The sequence below is a fragment of the Fukomys damarensis genome, unplaced genomic scaffold (assembly GCF_012274545.1).
Source record: "Fukomys damarensis isolate Sample0158 unplaced genomic scaffold, DMR_v1.0_HiC HiC_scaffold_16, whole genome shotgun sequence".
Lineage (NCBI taxonomy): Eukaryota > Metazoa > Chordata > Mammalia > Rodentia > Bathyergidae > Fukomys > Fukomys damarensis.
In genome coordinates this window covers 76,394,476-76,420,035 of record NW_022900928.1, presented here as the reverse complement: position 1 = coordinate 76,420,035, position 25,560 = coordinate 76,394,476, and the positions used below count along the sequence as shown (strand labels likewise).

At 42.6% G+C, this 25,560-nt stretch overlaps 1 protein-coding gene across 2 annotated transcripts in view; it reads left to right on the top strand.

Moving 5' to 3' along the window:
• Nucleotides 1-24,759, top strand: part of Ets1 (ETS proto-oncogene 1, transcription factor) — a 125,477-nt gene extending 100,718 nt beyond the window's left edge. For both annotated transcript variants that reach the window (XM_010605538.2, XM_010605539.2), the window contains exons 8-10: nucleotides 2,735-2,995; nucleotides 19,499-19,617; nucleotides 21,022-24,759. In XM_010605538.2, coding sequence (XP_010603840.1) covers nucleotides 2,735-2,995; nucleotides 19,499-19,617; nucleotides 21,022-21,237 — 596 coding nt within the window. In that variant the 3' untranslated portion in view covers nucleotides 21,238-24,759. The remainder of the gene's footprint in view (nucleotides 1-2,734; nucleotides 2,996-19,498; nucleotides 19,618-21,021) is intronic.
• The last annotated feature ends 801 nt before the right edge of the window (nucleotides 24,760-25,560 follow it).

Genomic DNA, 25,560 nt, shown 5'->3' with positions numbered 1-25,560 from the left:
AGATATCCCTGTTACATTGTTTTAAGATTCCATCTGGCTTTTTGTATTTGTGTAATTGCATCTTCTCTCTCCTCCTTCCACCACCTTGTTAACCCCAAACTGATGATGATAAACTAAAAGGGACCCTCACAAAAGGTCATGAGGTACTTCTTTCTGGCTCTACTCTCAGCCTTCCTTTCTGAGTCGTAGGCCATAGCAACGTAAAAGGAAGTCCATTTTGTGCAGCAGGTCTGCTTTCTGCATGTTAGAGGTGCTGCAACAAGACTGATTCCAAGGCCAGTTCAATCTGAGATGGTCTAGTCTGAAAGCATTACTGTTAGAGGATTATTATTAATAATCATAGTATTCATATACTGCATTATAGTGTACAGAGTGCTTCTGTGTCCTGCTTGCTTGGCTTCTGAGGCCTGTCTTTGTGCTGGTCTATTCAATGGCTTGCTGTGTGAGACTCATCTACTCTTCTGTGTGCTCTGAGGTTTGTTCCATGGAGTTGGAGAGTGTTGGAGGGGCCTCTCTGAGGCATTTATCAGAAAAGCTGGCCAGAGCACATCTTAGGGGATATGTGATTCCTTGTGTGAGCACAGTAGCAAAACTGAGTGTCTAATCCAGTTGGAGTCAACCCATTTTTGGAGAAAATGCCCGTAAATGAAGGTTTCCAGCTCCCCAGTTGTGAAATAGAGCTAAAATGAAAGCTGCCTTCAGCTATAAACCACAGTTTTCTGCCAAGTTGCATTTGGTTCATGTTTGAAAGGTTGCCAGAGAGTGGTTGTGGCCTAGTTTAATGCTGTTGCTTACTGGGATGCCTTGGAAACTCAACTAACTTGGTGGTGGAAATGCTATCGCCTCACCCTCCAAATATACAAATGGCTGATAGAGATCACTGTCATTTTAGCAGACTTAAGCATTGCCGCTACCTCAGTATTGGTGACTGGGTGGGATGTTCTTCATGAAAATACAAATTCTCTTTTGTAGTCTTTTGATGTGTTTGTCTCCCAAACAACTGAATGACCATTAAGATCCATAGCTGGTATGAGCAAGCATCTTTTTATAAGATGCCAGGAAATTTTTTTGTTCTACTAAAAAGAGGCTAAGGCATTCTGGTTGTGAGTTGTTTTCCTGGGTCATTTAATGTGACTTTCTGGCAGGGACCACTCCTAAATTTTTCATAGTAATAAAGAGGTACACGTGTGACGGAGGTTGTGTAGGCTGGGCTGATTACTCCATGAAACCTCTCCTTTGAATGGAAGAGTAAAGGAATGAGATGAAGTAGATAATGCCACCTTTTTATTGTAAGCAGTGCTGCAGGGAGTGGGAAGAGTGGAAAATCTGCAGCATAATCCATTTTCATCTGGAATTTTTTTCTCAAAGTTTTAGGAGCTACATATTTCCTTATGTATTTAGTTTTGATTTGATCTACTTATGTTTGAATTTTATTTTATTTTTTAATCAATCCCTACCTTTGTGAAGGGGAGAACACACTGGAAACATACTATTATGAGGATGTCCCACCAAGTTTATTTTGGGAATGGAAATTTATAGATCAGCCAGGCTGGGACAGTTGGGAATTGAGTCACAGGTATTTTTGCATAAGCATACATTGCCTCCTTTGGTCTCTTGGCATGTGCTGGGCTGAGCTGCCACTCCAGTCTCCTGTGATTTGCCTAGGTTGCCTGATAAATATCTGGACATAGAATATAGAACACATTCCTGGGAGCCTTTTTAGCTCTTAGATGCATTTACTTTGCTCCAGTTTTGTTTTTTTTTAATTTTCTAGGCTTCTTTTTAGTGGCATTATTTGCCAATGGAAATTTCTCCAAGAGTTATTGTGCAATCATAGCAGCTGTTTATAACCTGGTTTGGGAAATTAATGAACTTGCATGATCTTGTGGTCAGTTAAGAATGCCTTAAGCAACTAACAGAGTAAAAAAATTTTGATACTGCTATGGAACTTAACTATTTAATCAACTTCTTGGCTTTTTTTTTAAACTGCCCTTTCTTCTCCTAAGAAGCATACATTTCAAGTACTGAATCACACTTTAAAAGGATTAAGAATATAATTTTCTGTTTGAAATAGTTTTTTAAATCTCTAGGAAACAACATCCCATAACTTGTTTCTCTATTTGAGACAGCATAAAGATAGGACATGTATTTCATTTAAAAATAGTATTGGAGAAAAAAAAGTTTAAAAATAACACTTTGGTTTTAAGGTGAAGGAAGGTCAATCTGCTCTTAGTCTAATGGAATTTTGTTTTTTAATGATCAAAATATTTTGCCAAATTGGGCCTTTTGAACTCATGCTCTCACATTGACAAAAAAGGATTCAGTCTGATACTGTTCTGATTTCTTCATTACTTCACTGGATCTAATGCATCAGCCAGGAATCCTATGATAACATATACAATTCTCAGCTTTGGGATTTGTGGCTTTGGAATTCTTGAGGTCCCAAACACTGCTGTGTCTCTTAGACAAATAAGAGCAACGTGTGACTGTGAATCTGTCTTAGGAGCTGTAATGTAGGCAGCAGCAGATTAGAAGTGACTTTTCAAGTGGTTCTCAGCCTAGTCCCCTTTCTCTGGAGTAGACCCATAATCTGTGAGCTTCTCTTCCCAAGGGCCCCTCCCTCCTCTGTCCCTCCTGCAGGTCTGATTAGCAGTCTCTCCATAAGAGGGTTTTTACAGTTGTCTTTTCCTGATCCCTTCCCCCGCCCTCTTCCTACTTCCTCCTTTACCTCCAGGTAAACTCGGGGGACAGGACTCTTTTGAGAGCATAGAGAGCTACGATAGTTGTGATCGTCTCACCCAGTCCTGGAGCAGCCAGTCATCTTTCAACAGCCTGCAGCGCGTTCCCTCCTATGACAGCTTCGACTCCGAGGACTATCCAGCTGCCCTACCCAACCACAAGCCCAAGGGCACCTTCAAGGACTATGTGCGTGACCGTGCTGACCTCAACAAGGACAAGCCTGTCATTCCTGCTGCTGCCTTGGCTGGCTACACAGGTAGGCACACTCCCTGCCTAGGCAGCCCATCTTGCACCTTTCTGTGGGCAGGTTTAGCAGAAGGCACTGTGCCACTTACCTAGAGGCCCTGGGATACCCTCTTTCTTTTATAGAGGAAATGGGGAGACATCTCTGAGAGGTTTTCAGCTTCTCAGGCCAATCTGCTTGTGAATAGATCTTCATTCTTGGAAGTGGATTGTATCATTCTACCCTGAGGGGGTCATTTCCAAGAGTGGTAGGAAACTTATTTTGAGCCTTTTTCCATATCTGGGGGAAGGCAGCTGTAATGATTTGATGTTCCTGGAAACTGTGTAGTGGTGTGGCATCAAGGGACTTTTCCTGGCCTGCTCTTGGGAGGTCTTTCCAAACATAAAACCAGCGGCTGCTTCTCTTAAAGGCATAATTGAACGAATGGACTACATGGTAGACTGTTTTATCATGCAGTTCACATTAGGCTAGCAGTTTGAATGGGAGAAACATGTCCTGTGTGGCCCTAAACTCTGTCCAGATCCATCCTGGCCTTATATAGCAAATATCTTTTCTCACTTAGCTTTATAATTGATTTTTCCTCCAGGAGTAGAATCTCTAAAGCAGTAGTGTAAAGACTGTAAAGAACAGTATAATGTACATCGAGAGCTTGAGCTTTGGTTGAAAAATTGGTCATAGAGTAAAATATCCTACTGTTGTGAGAGGGTTGTAGCACAAACCAGGGGAACATCTGAAGAATGTGCCTGAGAAATGTCCAAGGAGCCTTAACTGATATGTTAATCATCTGATTCTTTCTGTGATTGCAGTGTTTTCTAAAACTTAGAAAGTATGTTGTGAGTGGAGCTTATTTTAGGCTTTGACTACTTGCATGTGGTCTGGGCCCTTATTCTTTTACATTGTCGCTACCCTGGCAGATTACCTTATAGGCATGCTCTATGTGATTGAAGACAAACAACAAAATCTGTTTTTCTTTTGACCTATCTGTCTGACCTTAAGGATGTGCTAGGTACTTATTGTGTTCAGAGAAGTCTTAGGATTTTTCTGAGGAAAACCAGTTGACATTTGAGAACAAAGATTTCTCAGATACTGAGAAAAACTACTCCTCCTTCAGAGATCTAGAATATGTGTCTTTATGTAGTGTTCTCCAAAGACCCTAGTGAGTTCCTTGCATGAACAGTGCTTAGGAAATGTGTCTGTTTTGAGTTAGTGCCAAGGGCTATATTTAGGGTCATGGGTCAGGAAAGGAACTTGACAGTGTCCTATTATTATTATTATCGGTACTGGGATCAAACTTGAGTCCTTGTGCTTGCAAGGCAGGCGGCGGAACCACTGAGCTAAATCCCTGGCCTCCTCGTATTTTATTATTGAAAAAATATCTCCATGGTTTTTGCTTGAACATGGCTAATAGGTGGGAACTTGCTACATTTTAAAGAAGTCTTCCCATCTTTGAATGGCAGATTGTTAGAAAGTTTACCCACTTTGTTTAAAGACATTTGGGATGAGGAAAAGCGTATTAAATGTCTCTCATCATGAACAAAAGTGCCAGCTCCTGTAGTTGGTACTAAGCTCCAGTTGGATGCATTGATGAAAGAGCGACAGGAAAAGTACCATGTAATTGGGAAGAGGAAGAAAAGGCCTAGGTAGCTTTGCAGCGATTGACATCACTCTTGTTTGTGTTAGTAGATGCTTTCTCTCACCCACCCACTCGTCTCTACTCCCTCCCTCCCGCCTTTCCTTCCTTCCTTCCTTCCTTCCTTCCTTCCTTCCTTCCTTCCTTCCTTCCTTTTTCCTTTTCCTGTCTCTCTTCCTCCCTCCCTTCCTTTCCCTCCTTCCTTCCTTTTCTCCCTCCCTTGATCCTTCCTTACCTTCCAAAATTCTGTGTTTCCCTATCACCTGGGGTCAGAGACCAGAACAGTCAGTGAATAGAGGAAAAGAGAGGAGCATTACACTTTAAAAGTCTTCTGGTACCTGCCTCGCAAGCACAAGGACCCAAGTTCGATTCCTGTTATAAATAAATAAATAAATATCTCAGGGCTGGGGATTTAGCTCAGTGGTTCTGCCACCTGCCTCACAAGCGCAAGGTCCCGACTTTGATCCCTGGTACCCATCCCCCCAAAAAAGAAAAAAATATTAAAAAATAAAAGTCTCAAAGATTGAATAATCAGTTGAACTGAAAACATTTTTAAACATCTCACCATTCAGTTGTTCTTTATAACTGGGGATTTAACTTTTCAATCTGTCAAATGGTGGTGAGAACAATAGCCCAGAAAACAGAAGTCCTCTTGTACTCCTCCCAACTGTAACACACTGTGTGATTTTAGGCAAATTTACCTTGTACCCTGTTCTACTTTTAGTGAAGTAGAAGTGTTCGTCCTTGTCTTCACGGTAGAAAAATGTGTGAAGATGTAATAGAACCAAATCAATTAACTAGACAAGGGAGTGCTAGACAGTGGGCTAGACTTAGAGGGAAAGCCCCCCTGACTGTAACGAATCAATTATTTTAGCAGATGGGCACATGTTGAATGAAGATAAGATAGTAATCCTTAAGATCTCACTGTGGATGGAATTCAAGGTGCTTTAAGTGGCCACAGACTTGAACTGAATTCTCTTATTGTTCTGACCTGAATGCACGTTGAGATTTGTGAGATGCAGGGAGCAGCCCTAATTTTGGTGACTCTTTTCCCATGCTGTGTCTAATGAGCATACCCTGTCTACCCTGCACACTGATCCTGTGCTGGTTCTCTGACCTTGCACTTTGGTTATTGCCCCTCCTTATTTCACATACATCCTGGGGGAACAGAGAAGGAGATGGAATGTACAAACTGGCCTTGTCCTTCAATAGAGGCAATGACAAGAGTACCCACGAATGGGAGGTTAAGAATGGGTGTCTGGGAAAAGTCCTTTGAAAAGTGGAAATCATTCACAAGTATTGGCAGCACTTTTTTTTTTTTTTTTGCTCCCAAGTCACACCTATTTTCTGTCTCAGGTTCTGTTTCTGAGTATAGTATGTGTGGTGACACAGTGCAGGGACTTACACCATTAAATCATGGCAATTTGGCCTGAACTAAAGGGTGGATGTTTAGATTCTCTAAACTGGGAAAAGAATCCATCTTTCTACTGTTGCTATAGAAATAAATATTTTTGTCTATTTCATCTTCAAAAGAATGTGATTTATTTCTTTATGTGTTGTCTTAGTTATTGCACTGTAAGTGTGGAAATCAGTTAGAAACTGAATTTTCACATTCTCTTGCACAGTTACATTCTTCCTCCAAAGATAAGAAAATTGCATCAACCTTCACTGGGCTCCTATAGCAACTTGTTAAATTAGGTCAAGATGTGGGGGCAGATAACAAAGCTTGAAAGCCAGCCAGCTACCTGAGTTAAGAATACATCAAATGCAACACTGGCTTCCGCCAAAATGTACCTCCTTACCTTACTGTGAACTGCTTACGGTTATCAGGCTGATACAATCAGAACCAGCTCCATTTTCTCTTGTTCGAAGATGCATTCTGAACTCCTTCTAATTACAACACAATCTGAGATATACCCAGTGTTTTCTGTATATTTTATGGATCTCAACAAAATGCTCTCCTGGTCCTCAAAAATATAGGCATCTCTGATTCTTTTCTTGTTTTGCTTTTCAATTTCAGTAGGTATAGAAGAATATGCTGCATTATCCAATAGTATTCTCCCTTTTTTTCTGTCCCACCAGCACCATTTTATAAGTAGTGCAGCCGAGGTATACACACACACACAGGCACAGACACACAGAAATACATACAAACAGATCTTTTAAAAGCCATATAATTGGCTTCTGCAGGAAAGTAGTTCCTGAATTGAATCGTAAGTGTCAGATACCTCCTTTGACTACAAAGTCTCTTCTCCAAACTGAGGAATGAGAATACTCTTTGCATATCTCCATTGTCTCCACAGGGTATTAGGGCAATGTCTCCCTCTTGTCACCAATTGAACTAGATATGTGTGGGTTAGGGAGTGGGGAGGGGTTAGAGCTAGCCTTTGACTTCGCCTGTGAATCACTTTTCTCAAACTTCATTCTAGATTGTCATACAAAGTAGCTGGGATGATCCCTTCCCACAACATCTACAGTTGTTACTGGATCTAGGGGTAACCCTGGCATGAGTGGCCATGCATCTCCCTACCCACTGAGTTGCAATCATGAATGAAGTGAGTGTCTTTTTAACCTGGAGCCCACAAGAGGTAGAACCCAAAGCCATTCATTATTTGTCATGAATTTATATTTTATAGTCTTGTATAGATTGGTAAATAGCCTCTCACTTTACTTAAGGTTAAATTTGAGCCTATCTAGAATTTAACTTCCAAGCAGTGTTTTTTCCCCCCTAAGGAGGTAGTATATTAGACATCACATAGAAAGTTCCCCATTTTGTAGAAAAATAAACCCTATACATTCCTTTGTAGGTTCTTTTAAGGTGCTTCTGTCCTGAAGTAGATCCTTTTCTTGCCATTCTGTGGATGGTACTGGAGCCATTCTAGAATCACAGAAGTAGAAGGTCCTCAAGCTACACCCAGAACCTTGGAGTTTAGGGTTCAGTAATCCAGAGCTACTGCTAAAACATGTTTTTGAAAATAAACAACTTGACTGCAAAAGGAAGTGTTTCAAAGCCCTTCAAATTAGAATGCAACCTGAGATTTGGCAGGATTACCTGCAATCACAGTTTCTGAGGGAAAGCTGGGTGGCAAAATAATCTCAGTATGCTCGGGTACAAATGATAACTGAGAAGACGTTTGGATCCTGATTTTTTTTTTTTTTTTTTTGGCACCAGGGATCAAACTCCGGTTCTTGGGCTTGCAAGGGAGGTGCTGGAACCACTGAACTAAATCCCCGGATAGAAGACTTTTCATATGAGGCTAGTTAGTGATTAGGGAGGGAAATGGGTCACAGAAATATGATTCTAAGGAAGTGTGAATTTATGCAGTTGTTAAATGATCTAGACTTGGGTGGATATGTTAGTGGGAGCAGTGGAATACTTTTCAACTTGGGGGAAGGTGTCACTTGAGCCAGGCTCTGGAATATGAAGTCCCCCCATGTGGCTGATGTTGGTATAAGGCAGTGTGTTTTGAGTAAAATTGAGAAGGACCAACTTGTTGATAGGTTTGTACAGTAGCTACATTCAAAGGCTCAGGGAAAGCAGTGGACTTCTCTGAGGTCAGTCAGAGCTGAAGCTGGCTTGCAGTCTTGTGAAGCCATTGTAGTCTCAGTGTGGAGAACCTGGATGGATAAGAAGAGATCTTGGGAATGAGAAAGGCCCCTGTTAAGAGGCCCTTGTGCTGAGTAGGTGGCAGGAAGACAACTGAAATGGAGCCCTCCTGCATTGCAGCTCAGAAACTAGGAGGGATTCAAGTCACTGTGCTTGGTGGTAGGTACTTAAGTGACCTGTGGGATAGATGTGGGGATATCAGCCAAATAATAGATTAACATGCTTAGTGGTGAGGCAGATGGTCAAATACTTGGGAGAACTGGGGAGGAACATCCCAGAAATATTTGAAATAGAAGGGAGAGAAAGCCCCTTTCCATTGCCTAAAAGTTTTACTGTTTCTGCCTCTTCATTTATTAACTTTAAGACAATTTTTCTTAATCTTCTGCTATCAGTAGAAAGGATCATATGGTTGTAAGATTTGGCCTCATTGTTAACATTTTTTCTCCTGAATGTTTTAAAAAATGTGACAGGTGGAGGCTCCTTATTTCTGCAGGTGGCTTCTGATGCCTACAGTTGGCTTAGCCCCTCTATGTCTTGCTTTGGCTATGGTGGCACCTTGAACAGGCCCGTGAAGCAGGAGAGGCCGATCTACACTTTCCAGTGTTTCCACCCTGGTGCTGTTTCCTGGGTGCCTGCCTGGACTCTGAGTAGCAAGAAGCTCCCAGATTGGCCCATCTTTCATGGGAACAGCTCCCTGCACCCCCTCCCACCCCAGCCTGTTTCAGAGGAGCCTCTGAGCCTCACATTTCTAGAGTTGCTGTTTCTTTAACAAAATCTTGTGACAAGTGATGGAATAGGGTTGCGATTACTAGGGAATTCCACTGGGTTTTCAGTTTGAAGCACCACTTTTTTACCTGTGAAGCGAAGTGTTTCCATGGAGCAAAATGCAGAGAGCTGCTGAGATATTCACCCAAGTCCTCGGGAGCTCCCAGTCACCTCTATTGGGAAAGACTTTGCCAGATGCCTCAGTGGTCCCACTCTGCCACTGGTCATCTGTCTTCCTGGGATGGCTTTCCTTGTTGTGGAGAGTGAGCAGATGGCCTCTCGGGGAAGAGGCTCAAATCCTGAAGTGCATATCTTCTGTCTTCCTGGGATGGCTTTCCTTGTTGTGGAGAGTGAGCAGATGGCCTCTCGGGGAAGGGGCTCAAATCCTGAACAGTGCATCCCTCCCTGTTCTCCCTAAAATGACTTCTGTGTGATGCCTGCAGGCTGGAAGTAATACAAGCACCCCACATTTTACTGGGGAATGCCTTCAGGCTGAGGTGTGGTTAATCACAGGCCAGGTGGGCAGCCTGTGCTGCTTTACCAGGGCCTGTGTGTAGGGGCCATTTCATGCAGGGGTTAAGATCAGGGCCTCGGCCTCTGCTACTCACCCAGCTGTGTGACCGTGCACATCTTTGTGCCTCACTTTGCTCATCTGCAAAATGATAAACATCGTGGTTCCTGTCTTGTAGACTTGTTGACTTGGAATTAGAGAATTGGATTATGGAAAGCACCTAGTGCTTGCCTCAAAGAAAGTACTAAGTTCTAGCTGTTAACTACCATTTTATTTTCCAACCTGTTTATTTTTTCCAGGATAATTCTAAGGGGGAGATTAGAGGTCAGAGTATTTTACTTATAAAATCCTGTAGTTGTTGTCAGGATACTAGAACAGAGCAGATTTTTAATATCAGACAGATCCCTTCATAATGTAACTCAATCTAAATTTATTAAGTTTCTACTCTCTGGTAGACTCTGTCATATAGTACATTAATGTTTTTTAACCTTTCAACAAAAACCATATAAAGCAGATTCTGTTGTCCTCCTTGTACAAATGAGGGAATCAAGTTTAGTTTTGGGGGGAATTTGAGTAGCTTGAAGTCCTACAACACAGAACAAAGAAGATGCTCCAAAACTGGAGCCATTGTACAGGTCTGGGAGGAAATTTGGGTAAGAAAAGCCTCCACCTTCAGCCCAGTTCCAAGAAAGTTTGAGCAAGCTGGTGAGGAATGCTTGGGTCAGAACTGCCTGAGGGAGGAGCTTTGTGTCTCATGGGCCAGGCCTGCATTCTCTTCTATGCTCAGCCCCCCACTGTAACAACCCCTAGGAAACCTGGAAATTGGGGTGGATGCAGTAGAGCCAGCCCATTAGGCTCCCTACAGCAGGAGCTCTGAGCAGCACAGTGTGGCAGCCACAGCAGTCTGTGCAAAGGTGGTTTATCATTGTCCAGTGCAGCTTTCCAGTCTGGCTCTTTCTAAGGCAGACACAAAACCACATGTCTCAATGCTCTTGGTGACCCACAGAAGGCTCAGCGCATGCTGTTGACTATCACTAACCTGATGGCTTTGTGTTCCGTGTGACTCACCTCTCCCTGAGAGATAACGAGAGTGAAAGTTCTCCTAGGCTGATTGAATGTGAAAGTTTAAACTCTGCACGGAGACTGGGACTGGCTGAGCTCTAGAGATGGTTGCAGAGCATGGCTCTGGGGAGGTGTTTGACTTCCAAAGCTGAGGTGGTGCAGTTTCTTGAAGGTCTCTTCAGACTCTTTCTTTGGCTTTTGTTCCCTAAAGGTATAGGGAGAGCACTCTGTTCTTTGTGTCATACATATCTGAAAGCTTTGGTTGTACAGCTCCATGATGTTAATATTCTGTTTTATGTTTCATTAAAATCTGGCCACAATGCCTTATACTTGTGGGATTTTCAGAAACCATAATGAGCACTCAGGATCTAATTCACCTCCCCAAGAATTCTAATATGCCTGACTGGTGATCTCTCTCCCCCTTGATATGTAGGGGAAACTCCCCCCTGGATTAAAATCACTTACAAAAGTGAACTTGAGAATCTTACTGAGAAGGTTATAGTTTTTCGATTTATGAAGTCCAGCTCTCTAATCCCAACCATTGAACTCATCTTTCTTCTCGCCACCTAGATATTAGGAAGATATTTTCTTTTTAGATATTAACACTGGATAGAAAAATATTTCTTTGATTTATTATAAGATTCTCATCTTCTACCCCCAAATCCAAGGTCAAACCTTCTCTGGTGATTTCTTAAAAGAATCAGTTACCTAGAAGACGTCAGGAGGAAAAAGCTATAGAGAAACCCACTTCCTGACTTGAGTATCACTGGCTCGCTGTCCAAGTTTATGTCTGAGAGTTAAGCTGAAATGGTTAGATAGCATTTGTGGTGGGTTTGGAGGAAAGAGCTGGTTGAATTTGAATAGAGGCTGCCCCTTTAAGAGAGAACAGTCCCTTTTCTCCCGTTGAATACTTGCAGGTGTGCAGAGCAGGAGCAAAAACAAAGGCCTTTCCTGCCTATGCTAAAAATGTGTAACTGCCTTGTCTTCAGACTCAAGCCCTACAGGTCAAAGGAGCCTTACTGAAGTCTGTTTCATGGGGAGCAACACTTCTGACCACTGTCAGTCGCTAGGCTTATTGTGGGCATGAGTGACTGAACAAAGGGTCCAGCTCTTGATCACTTAGGGCTGGTGGGTCTGTCTCTTTAAGGCCCTGCTCCTGGGCAGTGCTGGTGAGCTCACTCTGGGCCAGCCCATGTGACAGGGGTGCAACCCGGTGAGAAGCATGGATTGTGAGGGAGAAAAGTTCGTGGGGCCAAGGAGGGGTGCCAGGATTTCCCCAAACCAGAAATGCTGCGATGCTTTCACTTGCAAAGCAGTTCACATCTGCTAGCTCTTTGGGTGTTTACCTATTGTTAATTAAAGCAAGGATTTCAGAGTCATCCCTCACTTTAAAAAATCTCCAGTGGTTTAAAATATGTAAAAAAATTACATTTATAAACTTTAACTTTGTTCTAACATCCAATTTTCTCAAAGTTGTCATAAAAAAGGCCAGTTTATTTCTTGGAAGCCTAATTAAATTGTCCTTATTTATTTCATTTTCCCTTTGAAAATTGTTTTTAAAAATACTTTTCTATTGTTTCAATTCTTCTGTTTGATTCAGTTGTATTTTCTGTTGTTCCCAAACTGTTTGGTACTGTGGTTGCCTCTTTAAGCTCTTGGTCTCTCTCTCTCTCTCTCTCTCTCTCTCTCTTCTCTCCTTGGTATGTTTATATGCTAAAGACTTAATTTATATCTCCATAAAGTAAGGACAAAAATTACTATTTTTGTTTTAGGAATGGGAAAATAAATCCCAGAGAGTTTAAAGGAGTTGCAAAGATTGCTCAGTGAATCAGGGAATAATTGAAATCAAACCCCTGTGCAAGTGACAACCCATGTAGAACTTCCCAAGGGATGGATGGGGATGTGTGTGTGTGTGTGTGTGTGTGTGTGTGTGTATGTAGTTTTCACTGACTGAAAGATAACTTAAAAATTTATTTTTAAAAATGCTTTTTTGTTTTTTGGTCTGACATATCAGAGATGAACTTGACAGTCAAAAGCTGATTTTTAAAACAGGTGAGGTGGCTCATTCAGGAATCTTGTGACAAGTTTGAGGCCAACCTGTGCTACATAATGAGCTCAAGACCAGCCTGAATTGTAGTGAGATCCTGTTTCAAAAAAACAAAACAAACCAACCCCCCCAAAAGTTGGTTTGAATTGATTTCAGGGCTGTTTTGTAACCTGTTTCCATAATTTCGGATATTGGCTATACAAACAATAAATAAACACACGTTCACTTAGTCATTGTTCATCATTGTACTCATCAAATATGTTTTGTTAGAATATTCTTTGTTCTTTTTGTTTGGTATCGGGGATTGAACTCGGGTTCTTGCACTTACAAGGCAGGCCACCAAACCGCTGAGCTAAATCCCCGGCCCGAATATTCTTTGTTCTTATGACTTATTAGATCTTATACTTCTAATCACTGCCCTTGAGTTCATAGCCATTGATATAGGAACATATTCCTAGAATAGAATGGCTGTGCAGTGATTCATTAAACCAGAGTGTTCTTGGCTAGTTGCAGAATGTGCCGAAATAAGATGAGGGCAGGTAGGGTGGGAGTGGTAATGGAAAGATATAACTCCAAAGAAATGGGAGAAGGCACCTGCGGCCAAAAACCATGGCAAAATGCCCTGTAGTCTCTGCTACTCTTTAAAAGCTCTTTCCAGTTCCTCCATGGCCAGCAGTATCAAGCTCAGGCAGAAAATTTGATGCAGCTTCAGGTTGAGGTGGTCTAGAGAACAAAAAACTATCAGACATTTTCTGTTTAATTTATCATTAAACATTCCAAAGGACTGAAAGGAAATTGGTTTTGGAATCTTTCATGAGTGATTATTTAGAAGCAGGTTGACAGATAGGGGTGATGCTTAGACTCTAGCATCAACACCCCACCCTCAGATGTAGGTGCTGCTATCGTAGTGTGAAAGGCAGATACACTTGGAACAGATGGGTCATTTCTGGATTTGAGTGTGCTGTTTTTGCTGTCATCGTTTGGCTGTGGGTAGAGGCACCTGGCTGGAAGGGTGGGGCCAGTCAGGCCTGTTCTCTGTTTGAGAGCCACCTGCCAGATGTGTGCTGTCAGGGGCAGAGTCAGTCCTGTTGCAAGGGTGGCCAACCATGAGAGTTTCATAGGTTAAAATAAATGTGGTATCTTGCCCACACTGAGATATTTCATTTGAATGTTAGAGTAGAGCTAAAGGATTGTAGCTTCTCAAAGTAGCAAATAAACTCCCAAAGGGCAGGAGGTGTGGTCATTTTTATTTTGGGGATCATGCTGATGCAATGTACCCTGGGAGTCACCCATATTGTTTGGCCCCAAATATAACTTATAAAGAGAAGGAATTTAGATGTTTTTTTTTTAGATCCTTATGCTTTTTCCCCAGAGGATTCTTTTAATGAAATCATTCAGTAAATATTTATGGGTACCCAGCACTGAGAAAGTAAGGGTCAGTAAGACCTGAGGAGGTGAAACGAGGCATTCAACAACAAGCAAGAGTCATGTTGGTTGGTGCTCCTTATCAAGGTGCTTGCCGGTGAGGCAGTATCCTAGGCTGTGGGCACAGTGGCAAGGAGGCAGAATTCTGCCCTTAGAACTCACATGCTGGGGTGAGAGAAATGAGCAGTGAGGGACCATCAGGGCTGTTCTTGGTATTAGAAAACCACTGTGGAAATATGAGGATTCTGCCCAGGAGAGTAGCTGCCCAGTGCTGACCTCTGTCTGTGAGGAAGCCAGCTGTCCTGTGTCAGCCTGCTGCCAGAGGACAGATGGCAGAGTGTGCACTTGTGGTTGAAATGGAAATGAGGAAGGAGTAGGAGGAAAAACTGAAGTCCAACCCAAATCCTGTTCACCATCCTCCAAGACTGGAAAGTGAAAAGAAAGATACAAACTGGCAAAAGGAAGGATTATTCTGAGAAATGTCTGTTCATTTCAGATGAACATCTTAAGAGAGCTTCATGTAGTGGCACACACCTGTAATCCCAACAACTCAGGAGGGTGAGGCAGAATGATCATAAGCTCAAGGCCAGCCTGGATGACTTACAGGAGGCCCTGCCTCAAAATAAAAGGGCTGAGAATGTAACTCACTGCTAGAGCTTCTAGCATGTGTTAGGGTTCAACACAGGAAAAAAAAAAGAAAAAAGAACTTACAACAGTTTTGTCCTAGCCCAGCACTATATTATATTAAATCGCTCAGTTCTTAGTCTCAGGGTAAGGGACCAAAACAATGGAGAAGTTTTAATAGCCAGCCCTTATTGAGACAGATGATAGACTGTGCAGTTTCCAAAGGAGAAGAGACTTAAAATATGAACACAATGAGCAAGAATTTATCTGAAGGTGTAACTTTCCCCTTGCACACCCCCCCAAAGAGAAAGATTTTTGTCTGGTTTGTAGTGTCTAGAAGGTCCCCCCTGGAGGGAAACTTTTGCAGGGTAACCTGCTCGGCTGTCTGAATGCTCCATGTACCCACTTGATTATTTCTTCTTCCGAGGCAGTATCATGTTCTTTAAACCAAGACCATCAGAGCTGTAGTCAGAATTACCCTCCCATCCCATAGACAAAGCACCCAGAGGAAATTTCCCAGCTGCAGCCAGGGAGGCAGGCAGGCAGGCAAGTGGGTGGTGGGGACAGTGCAGCGGGTGTGGAGGCTCAGCAGGATGGGAGATGAGGCCTGTGTGTGGGGTGCCCCCCCACCGGCTTGGAAAGAGACCTCCTCCTAACAGGGACCCCTCTGTTGTTGTGGCTCAGAGCACCACTTGAGAAGCATAGTTTCCCAGTGATGCCGCTGGATTCCTGATGTGTGACACCGCAGGCCAGTGTGGTGAAGGGTGCTGTTGACTGCCTGGGGCCCCAGACAGGGACACCATTGTGAGTCACATTCAACATGTGTGCTCCCTTTTCCCATGACTGGTGCTATTCTTGGTATTGGTCTCTGCCCCTGGGGGGACGGAGGTCACTGGGACCACAGTTCATCTAGGTAGGTGGATAGGCTGGATGTAGGGGCTCGGATGCTGAAGGAGAATGGAGGAAGGGGCTTCCATTGCAGAGTGCAGTGGAGCAAAGGCAAGGACTAGGGCTCTGCAGCCATACTACTCGAACACATCTGCTCCAGGCATAAGAGAAGTGCTCAGTGTGGGTTATGTGGTAGGTGGGAGTATGAGTCCCATTCATTGTTTCTCCCAGTCTGGGGTATAGTTGTAGATGGGGCTCATAGATAAGTGGAATTAGGGTGCACTGTGACCCCGGAGCTGCTTCCAAGAGGCCCTGATTCACTCCCCCGCAACACCCAAAGCGAGGGTGATGTGGGCTGCAGAAACAGCTCCTGTGTGAGACACTCCAGGGAACCAGTGCCCTCTGAAGCCAGAGCTCTTGCAGGGCTCAGCATTTGTAGCGGGAGAACAACTCTATCCCTTTCCCATTTCTGTTGCTCCCCACAACTGAAGGGCAATTTTACAAGTCAGGGAAAAGGCACCAGAGAGGATGATTCAGGAGGACTATGGGGTCCTGTCATCTGCGGTGCGAGTGGGCCCCCTTATGGGTGAGGACACTATATGTGCCTGTCAGCCAGCTGCACTCGAAGGAGTCCTCTGTAGCATCTGGGAAGGGGAGTTGAGCTGACAGTGCTACTGTGTGGGCCTTCCTGGCTATGAAGCTAACCAGAGTTGTTTCTTCCCTTTCAACTTCCTCTGCTTTCCCAAGGCATCAGCTTTTCCTATTTGTCCCCGCCCCTCTTCCCTTTCTTGTTATTGAAAAAAAGAGTTTGAGAACACAGTACCAAAGACTGGTGTTTCCAGTGTCCAAGTTTAATGTTTTTTAATGTTCCTCTGCACATAGGAAAGCTCACAGTAATGAGCTTAGCGAGAGAGGACTCACCCTGTCCCCGGGCCGTATTCATAGACTTCAGTTGTTTGATACACACAGAGAAAGGGCTGAAGCAAAGGACTGTTTGACATTTCAATTCAGGAAATGGTGCTAGGGGAAAAGAGCAATAATAATTCCCTCTGAGGTTCTCTGGTCTGAGCTGGTGCCTGTGTATGAATGAAGTCCTCTTTGCCTAACTGTGGCTGGAAGTCTGAAGGCAGAGACTGTGCTGTCCCTTGAATTTCCTCCCCAGTGCTTGCATGTGCCTGCTGCTTCTATCAATGCCTAGAACTTCTCCATCTTCCCATCCCTTTCCTTAGCCAGATAAATTAGGCCCCAGAGACTTTTAAGACAGTGAGAGAGGTTCTAGAACAATTAATGGGAGAGGGAAATAATGGCATAGCATAACCTAGCCATCACTAGAGGACTTCACCACCAGGGCTGGGAATATTACCTGTGTGGGTGGCTGCTGAAGCCAAGAGGAGCTATCTAGTGCCCTGAGGCCAGTGCGAGAAGTAGGAAGAGATGATAGACTTTAAAAGCCAAATCCTTTTAGCCATTGGAACTGGGCAAGCAGTTCAGATGCCAGGCTTTTAGTCTGATCTTGTCTTGGGGTAAGGTATTGTTGAAATGAGAAGTTTGGGGCTGGACTGGCTGGATCCCAGTCCCAGCTACCCTACTTCTGATCTTGTACAAGTTGGACAGCCATGTAGTGTACCAGCTTCCTCTGTTATAAAGTGGTGAAAACAAATAAGAATACCAACAGTATAAACCCCTAGATTTAATGTGAGGAATCATGATGTGGCCTTAAAGTGTCATTGAGTCTGGTGTGTGGCAGGTGCACAATGAGGCATGACTCCTGTTAGTTTCCTTCTCTGTCAGAGGTCGTAAAACAGCCTCCTCCCCCGGACACATCCAAGGCTTGAAGTGTTGACTTTGTAGAACTTCAGGGTAGCTGTTTTTTTTTGTGTTTGTTTATCTTTATGGATCCTGTTGCTTTCAGTCCCCGTGAACTTCATCAGGAAACCTGTAATGTTGCAGGGACTCTTCAAAGTGCATTTCTTCAGAGCAATTTGCTTTCTTTCCTTCTGGGCCCATTAGAATGGCCTCTCCAAGGATTCTTCATAAAATGCTATGTTTGGTGCTTTGAGTCCAGTAGCTGCTGACTTAATTTTTGAGAAACCTGAGTTGTAAACTAACTGGCTTTTTAACGATGGGTAGACAGACAAGAAGTGAAGATTTACCATTGCACCCCTCTGGACTGGTTCCTCGAATGTTGCTTTAGTTTGGAGATATTTGCCGAATCCTTTTATTGTTAGGTATGTGCAAGGAGTTTCTGGCATAATGGCTTTAAAGAGCTAATGGTGTATTCTCAGAAAGATGAGGCAGAGGTCTGGGGATTTAGCTGAGCGGTTCATTGGCCTGCCTCGCAAGGGCAAGGACTTGAGTTCAATCCCAGTCCCCGAAAAAAAAAAAAAAAGATGAGGCAGAGATAGCTCTTATTCCATATTTGGCTCAGGTGTGCTGAGAGAGGGGAGGGCACTGGAAACCACCATTAGAAAGTCATTTGCTGGAAGAAGGCTTCTGTAGGCTCTTGGCTGACCATACAGGTCAGTAACTGTTTCCTCATCATAGGCTCAGTGAAAGCTGCTTTGGTGCTTAGAGTCTGACCTGAACCAAAGCCTCATTACTTTCTTGAGCTCCTTTTGCTGCTGCTGTACCCAGTTCAGCTCATACCCAGTTAATACTCTGTGCCCAGCTCAGAGTATTTGAGTGGGGAGAGGATTTTAGGAGCAAGCAGAATGATGTAGGCAAATACACCTTAAAGAAGTGTAAGATATACAAGAGACTAGCCATATAGAGCATAAAGGAAGCTTCTCTTTTAGATGGAGAGGATCTTAAAGCTTGTCTCCTGTGGAATCTCAGTTTACTTTGGATCAAATGTACTGGAAAGTTCTAAGGCTAAAGATTAGAGCCTTAGAAAGTCAGGTCTTATGAGATGGAGCATCCCAGGCTTCAAATGGTGGGTGGGTCATTCCCAGTCCTGTCCTCAGATGGTGTGTGAGATGGTGTCATAGGATACAGTGTAGACAGGTAATGAACCACGCACGCACTATCAAACCCATGTTAGCCTCTCCAGCTAAACCCACAAATTACATAGGAGCTGCTGGTGGCTCTATCATCTAGAATAGAAAGGTCTACTAAGAGGAGATGATGTGGTATAAACCCTTTAACATAGGATAAAATGACTGGTGGGGTACGCCAGGCCTCCTTTAGAGCTAAGATCTTGAGAATGTTGATGCTAAGTCAAGAGAATAGTGTGTGTGTGTGTGTGTGTGTGTGTGTGTGTGTGTGTGTGTACGTACACATTGGACCTATAAGGACAGTCTGGACCAGTTGTTACCTAACCACCAGGCTTCCTTGGGTGTCAGATTGATCCCATGTAGTCAGGATGCCTTCCTTGCTCTGTTAGGGTGCTTGCCTATACATGGCCTGGCACTTGCAGCGATGGTGGTAAGGAATACTGTGACGGCGTGGCATCTGTTTCCCTTCCCATTCACAAATCAGATGCCAGAGGCTCCCTACTACAGAGGAATGCTCTGAGTTCTGATGAGTTCTGATTTCTGTTTGGAATCAGCAAAACATCCCTTAATTCATGCTTTTCTTCTTCAGGCAAACATAGTGGCTTACTTTTTGAAGGTGCATAAGTTTATGCTTCCTTAGAATATTTCAAAGAAAGACCCTGTATTTTCTTTCTAGAGTTTGCTTAGCAGTGAAAATGGACTGACTCTTCAGTCAATAAAAATAAAGCAATGGATATTTTATCTTACATGTTTTTTGTGCATGTGTGGTAGAAAGTCCTTTGTTTTAGTCTGTCTGAGCTCAGAGTACTCTTGCCAGCATTTGTGCTACATGTAGACCTTATTTTCTCCTGACTACAGTCTGAGACGGGAGGCAGGGTTCGGGAAGAGATGCTGTATAATGGGATTAGTTGCTGAGAGCACTGAATATGTGGTGTAATGATTCACAACACCTTGTGTTTCCAGGCAGTGGACCAATCCAGCTGTGGCAGTTTCTTCTGGAATTACTCACTGATAAATCCTGTCAGTCTTTTATCAGCTGGACAGGAGATGGCTGGGAATTCAAACTTTCTGACCCAGATGAGGTAAGAAAGGAGCAATTTAAGAGTTGAGGGAGGGTGAGAGAAAACTTATCCTGGACCAGGGCCTGAGTGACATTTGGTAGGACTGCAATCCCACCTCTACTGCTCACTACTTGTGTGACCTTGAGTAAGTTGTACAGCCTGCCAGAGCCTTAGTTTCATCTTTTGGAAAACAAAATATGCACACTTCCCATTTGTTTTCTAAGGTTAATTGATAAGCACATGAAGTGCTTAGCATATGGTAGGCCCTTCATCAGTGAAGTTGCTTTCTCAGACTTGGCACTTGTCTAAGGCTGTGTCTTCGTGCCTGTGCATGGGATCAGTTCAAGAGGCCTTGGAAGTTTGGGGCAATTTGTTCATCCATTCATTCTTTCATTACACAAATGCTCATTGAGTGGTTGATCTGTGCCATGATTAGTGAGTGGTTAATCTGTGCCATGACTGATTCTGATGATACAAAACAATGGACAAGGCAGACAAGATCTCTGTTCTGGCAGACATGAGAAAATATTTGTACCATGTATAGAAAGAATGCTTCCTTTTGATGTGACAAGCAGGTACAATTGCAGCTTAGCTCTTCTCCACATTGCAGGCTTTCAAAGCAAGAAAATTCTACTACAGATAATAGGAAAGAAGAAAGTAGATAGTGTAGCTACTCCTTTTTTCTAGGAACCAAATTCTTAACCTCCCTCATTCCATAGAAGTTTAGGGTCGCTGTATTTCATCAGTTTAAATAACTAACTTAACTGCCACCCCTGCCCAACCTTCAAAAACCAGAATTCACAAATTCTGTCATTTGTAGCAACATGGCAAAATGTGTATAACTGAAGACCATTGCATTAAGTGAAAAAATCAGGCACAGAGAGATAGATGCTGCATGTTGTCACTTAAATATGAAAACTAAAAAGCAGGTCTCATAGAAGTAGGCAAAAGAGCAGAGGTTCTAAGAGCTTGAGAAGAGTGTGGGAATGGGAATGGAGAGAGCTCGGGAATGAGCCCAAGAGAGAAGATTGCTGTGTGCACAGCATATCAGGATGGTTGACAACTAATTGAATATTTCAGAGTATCTAGCGCAGAGAATTTCGAAGGGTCCTGCAGAAAGTAATGATACATAGCCAAGGTGATATACATGCCAGTTAATCATTACATGTTATGCAAACCTGTTGAAATGTCACACTGTACCCCATAAATGTATGTAATTGCTGTGTGATAATTAAAAATTAAAGCATTTTAAGAAAAATAGAATATAGAGGAGATAGTTCAGAAAGTACTTTCTGTAGGTGCATAGATCTGATTCTCTTATTTGAACATGATAGTCCATCATAAATCAATATTGACGTATAAATACATATTTGGAAGATAACCTATAGATTTTTACCCACCCCTTTAAAATTTTTAAAATTGCAGGTGGCAAGAAGATGGGGAAAGAGGAAAAACAAGCCTAAGATGAATTATGAGAAACTGAGCCGCGGTCTACGCTACTATTATGACAAAAATATTATCCACAAGACGGCGGGTAAACGCTATGTGTACCGCTTTGTCTGTGACCTGCAGAGCCTGCTGGGCTACACCCCCGAGGAGCTCCATGCCATGTTGGATGTCAAGCCAGATACTGATGAGTGATGGACATGGAAGGGCCGGGGCTACCCTTCTGCGACCTTTCAGAGAACAACTGTGTTGGTCGGACTCTTAATTTTTAATTGTTATTCTATTTTTTATTTTCCAGAACTCATTTTTTACATTCAGGGGTGGGAGCTAAGGGAGCTGCAGCTGTAATCCATTGTGCGTGGTTGAAAGGGAAAGCCAGGATTTGTGGGGTGGAGGGGCCAGAGTTCTTCAGCAGATTTTCAGAAGAGAGGTAAAGGTCTTAGAAGCTTGAAGGATCTGGTTTAAGGAAAGAAACAACTAATGTGTCTAATCATTTTGTAAAATCATCCATGACAGAAACACATCTTGAGTTATGGACCCATTTGGAAGAGAAATTGTTACATCAAGAATCCAAGACTGGTGAAAGGCAATTAATTTACTGTTGTTTTTAAATCTGGGAGGGAAAAATGAGGAGGGTGGGATAAGAACATTTTCTTTGGGGGACAGACTAAAAAAACCAAGGATCATGTACCTTTCACTCTGCTTTCCGAAAGAAAAAAGATGGACTTTCATGGGGAGGGGTCCAAACTGTTTTTGTGTTAAAATTTATTTTATGAAATTTTGTGCCAGTATTTTTTTTTTCTCAAGAAATTGTCTTAAGCTCTAAGGTGGTCTCAGTATTGCAGTATCATGCAAGTTTGTTCTTATTTGCTGGCTGAGGATTCTGTCACATTGAAAGAAAACTGTTTATATAGACCCCATTGGAAAAGCAAAGCTCAGCCACTGAGATCAGGGATCCCAAATTCATGTGACTTATATATGAAGGAAATATTAATGCTGATTTGGGCACAGGGGAACCGTGTGTGTGTGTGCATTTCATCTATAATTTTTAAAATATTGTCACAGCCCTTTACTTATTTGTCATTTATGGATTCTCGGGGTTTAGACTTAATGTTGAGCTACAAAACATTAGGTCTGTGAACTGAATGTATTTTGGCAGCCCTGGGTTTGGACTATGGTCAATGTAGGAGCACTGCTGAAGCCATGGAAAGGAAATTGAAGGAGGAAGATTAACTTGGTTCTTGATAATTCTCTACCTGTAACATAGATGACTTGGAATTAAAGCTGTGTGCATGGGCATTACCCCCTCAGGTCTTAAGAAGCATATCCTGAATGCGTGTTGTTCCAAACTAACACTCTTTTCCAATTTCTTTTATACCTTATTCTTCCAGCATCCCACATTTATTGCCCCCATCCCCAGTGTTCAGTGGAGAGAAACATAAGCTTTTTGACAGATAACCGAGTGATGTCAAACACCATGGAACTGAAGATTGTAGACTTGCTGGATCTTAGCAGCCATAGACACTTAGGAAGCATTTCAGCACAGTGTGACTTGGCTGATTTGGGGAAGAGATGTGCAAAGGCTTTCCTTTGCAGAATTGCAGCTAGGAGGATAGGATGTCAGATGAGATTCGCATGCAGAGGAGGTGGTGCAGATGACACTGGGCCTCGTGCTTAGATCTGTTGCCCTGGAAGCAGGTGAGTGAAGGTTAATGGGAGAAGGGAGGAATGACTTGAAGGCAGAGGAAATAAGGAAAGGAGCTTGAGTGATTAAAAGAAGGTGATCCATGATATTTGGATATATTTTTTAGCTTCCCCCAGTTTAAATACAGTTAAGAAAGGGAGTTACCTTTATGCTGGTTGTGAAACAAATCTAAAAATGATGTTTGGGGCAAACCCCAACACGTAAATAGTGAGGAAGTATGCTAATGTACTTAGAATTCCTCCCACTGAAGACACTGCCAGTTATGAAGCTGATAGGACTGCCATGACCGTGAGCGAGGGGAAGAAACAGTGCAGATGGATTTCTCAGGGCTGGCTCTTTTGGGGATTTAGCTGAGAAACTGGAAGTGCTAACTACCTTGTAGCATATCTTCCTGGTGAGCTGCTGACTCCCAGATCCCCTTTCAGGATTAGCTTATCAGGAACTAGCTCTGTGATCCCCAAGGGTCCCCATATGGACCAATTGGCACATATACATGTAAAGCGAACACAGAGTGATCTCAGCTGTGTAGTTTGATCTTACAGATGCAGGTGCCTTAATGAAGCTCTCCAAGTATTTTAGGAGCTGCTCAGGGAGTGTTAGGTGGAACTGTTTGGATGACATTGTTTTTTTCTTAGGTTGTGTGATCTTTGTAGGGCACTGGCAGAGAGATGTAGAGAGATTGTGTGTGTGTGTGTGTGTGTGTGTGCACGTGCGCGTGTGCGTGTAGTTTGTGAACATGGAAAACTGCAGCTGAAATAATACCTGAACTTTCTAGTGAAGTTTTTTCATATTTTAGTTTTGGGCGAGAGCAGAATCAAGGCCGGGTATCGGTCATTGCTTACTGTTTACAACCAGGCATGAAATCGCCATCTCGAGTCATCAGCCTTTCCTAAGAAAAGTGTGCTGAAAACTCCCCTTCTGTGAGTTTATCCATTGCCTGCAATTCCAGTAGCAGATAGGTGTAAGAAAGTGCCTCCTCGTACTCCTCAGCCCACTCTTTCGCTAAGGTGCCCTTTCTCCCCATGTCCACCATTTTCAGGATTTGTAGCTAGTGTATTATTAGTGCAGACACCTTTGTCCATCTGGCCATATGCTTTTTCCCCTTTTGTCCAAAGGCCAGAGACCATCCCAAGAAGAGTGGTGGGTGGTTTATACACTGGAAATGTAGCAGCATCATTGCATTTATGTTTTTTAAAAACACATGTTAACTTCCGAGGAAAGACAGGCAAATCAGGTCTAGCTGGGTGAAACCCATATTATTTTCCTGGAGATGCCTTAATCTATATATGGGTTTTGGCTTTTGGGCCCAGAGTCACTTGGGTTCCTTTCTGCATTCAGGGAAGGGACTTCCCTACACAGAGCCTGATTGTGGCCTTGGGGATTAGTGGTAGGATTCCAAGATCAGATGTGCCCTTCCTCACTTTGGAGATGAGCACTCTGGGTTTTAGAGCATTAACCTGCCTAACCTTCATGGGGAAAAATACATTTTCTCTCTTCTAGTCATGCTGTGCATGCTGCTTTCTCTGTTGGGGTCTATATAAATTTGTTGAATTTTTACCTACATTCCAAAGAAGTGTCAAGGAACCATAAATATATGTATACATATACATATATGACATATATATATTAAAATGAAATTATCTCTATCAGGAACACTGCCTCAGTTATTGAACTTTTTTTTAAAGAATACTTTTTTTTTAAAGCTGAGAAGTATTGGAGTGAAAAGATGTTATATTGTGTTTGACTATTTTCCAACTTGTATTTTCATATAATTTATATTTTTTAAAAGCTGAAAATTTTAAAGTGAGATAAAAAGGAAAAGCAGGTGCTTTTTAAAAATCAGAACTGAGGTAGCTTAGAGATGTAGCGATGTAAGTGTCTATGTGTTTTTTTTTTAAATGCAAAAAAAAAATTTTCTTACCAGGGAGTTTTTGTTTGTTTATTTTAGTAGCTGATGCTGGCACATCATTTTGCTGGAGAGTTTTTTATATACTGTAGCCTGATTTCATATTGTATTTTAAACTGTGTGAAATTAAAGATGAAGAAATTCATTCATAATGATGTGGCTTTGGCTTGATTCTTTCCTGTCTGAATTATGTAGTGAAGCAGAACAAATACACCAACCAGATACAAGCACCAGAAGAAATGAAGTTCATTCTATGTGATCCCCTATGCTCTGGACTATTTTAGATGAAGATTGCCTAATAAAAGGCTGGGCTGTAACAGAAATATAGGGAAGTAATCTTATCTCAGTTATTGAATATATTGGATTGTCCCTTTTGGAATGTGTATGGCCTTGGCATACATCATTTGTTCTTGTCAGAAAGCCTAAGAGTCTGTTGAAGAAAATTTTTAGTGATTCAACGGATATACATTTAATTTCAGGTAGGTACAGTTCCTGTTACTAATGCAGAAAGCTGAACCTTGTAGACGCTGTACACCAGGAACAGTATTTTTGTTTCTTCTGACAATAACTATTCTGTGGTATTTCACCCACCCCCGGAGCCCCAACTCTGTCACTGGGACCAAAAATTGGGAATGATAATATCTGTCAGAACCCCTAGCAAACGTATCCTAAATAAAACACATTTATAAGTGCTTTGAGGAGGAGTGCTTAGGAATGCATTCTGCGTGGTGCTTTTTCCTTGTTGTCGAAACTGTAGAAGGTGGATGTTTTTAATTAACACCAATATTTGCAACATGAAGACCAACTTACAGCTGGAGAGAGAAATTTTGCTGAATTGTTCACGAAGACAGCTCTGTTTTTGGAAAATCTATTTCATCAGGCCTAGAGCTTGAGGTTGCTGAGTACT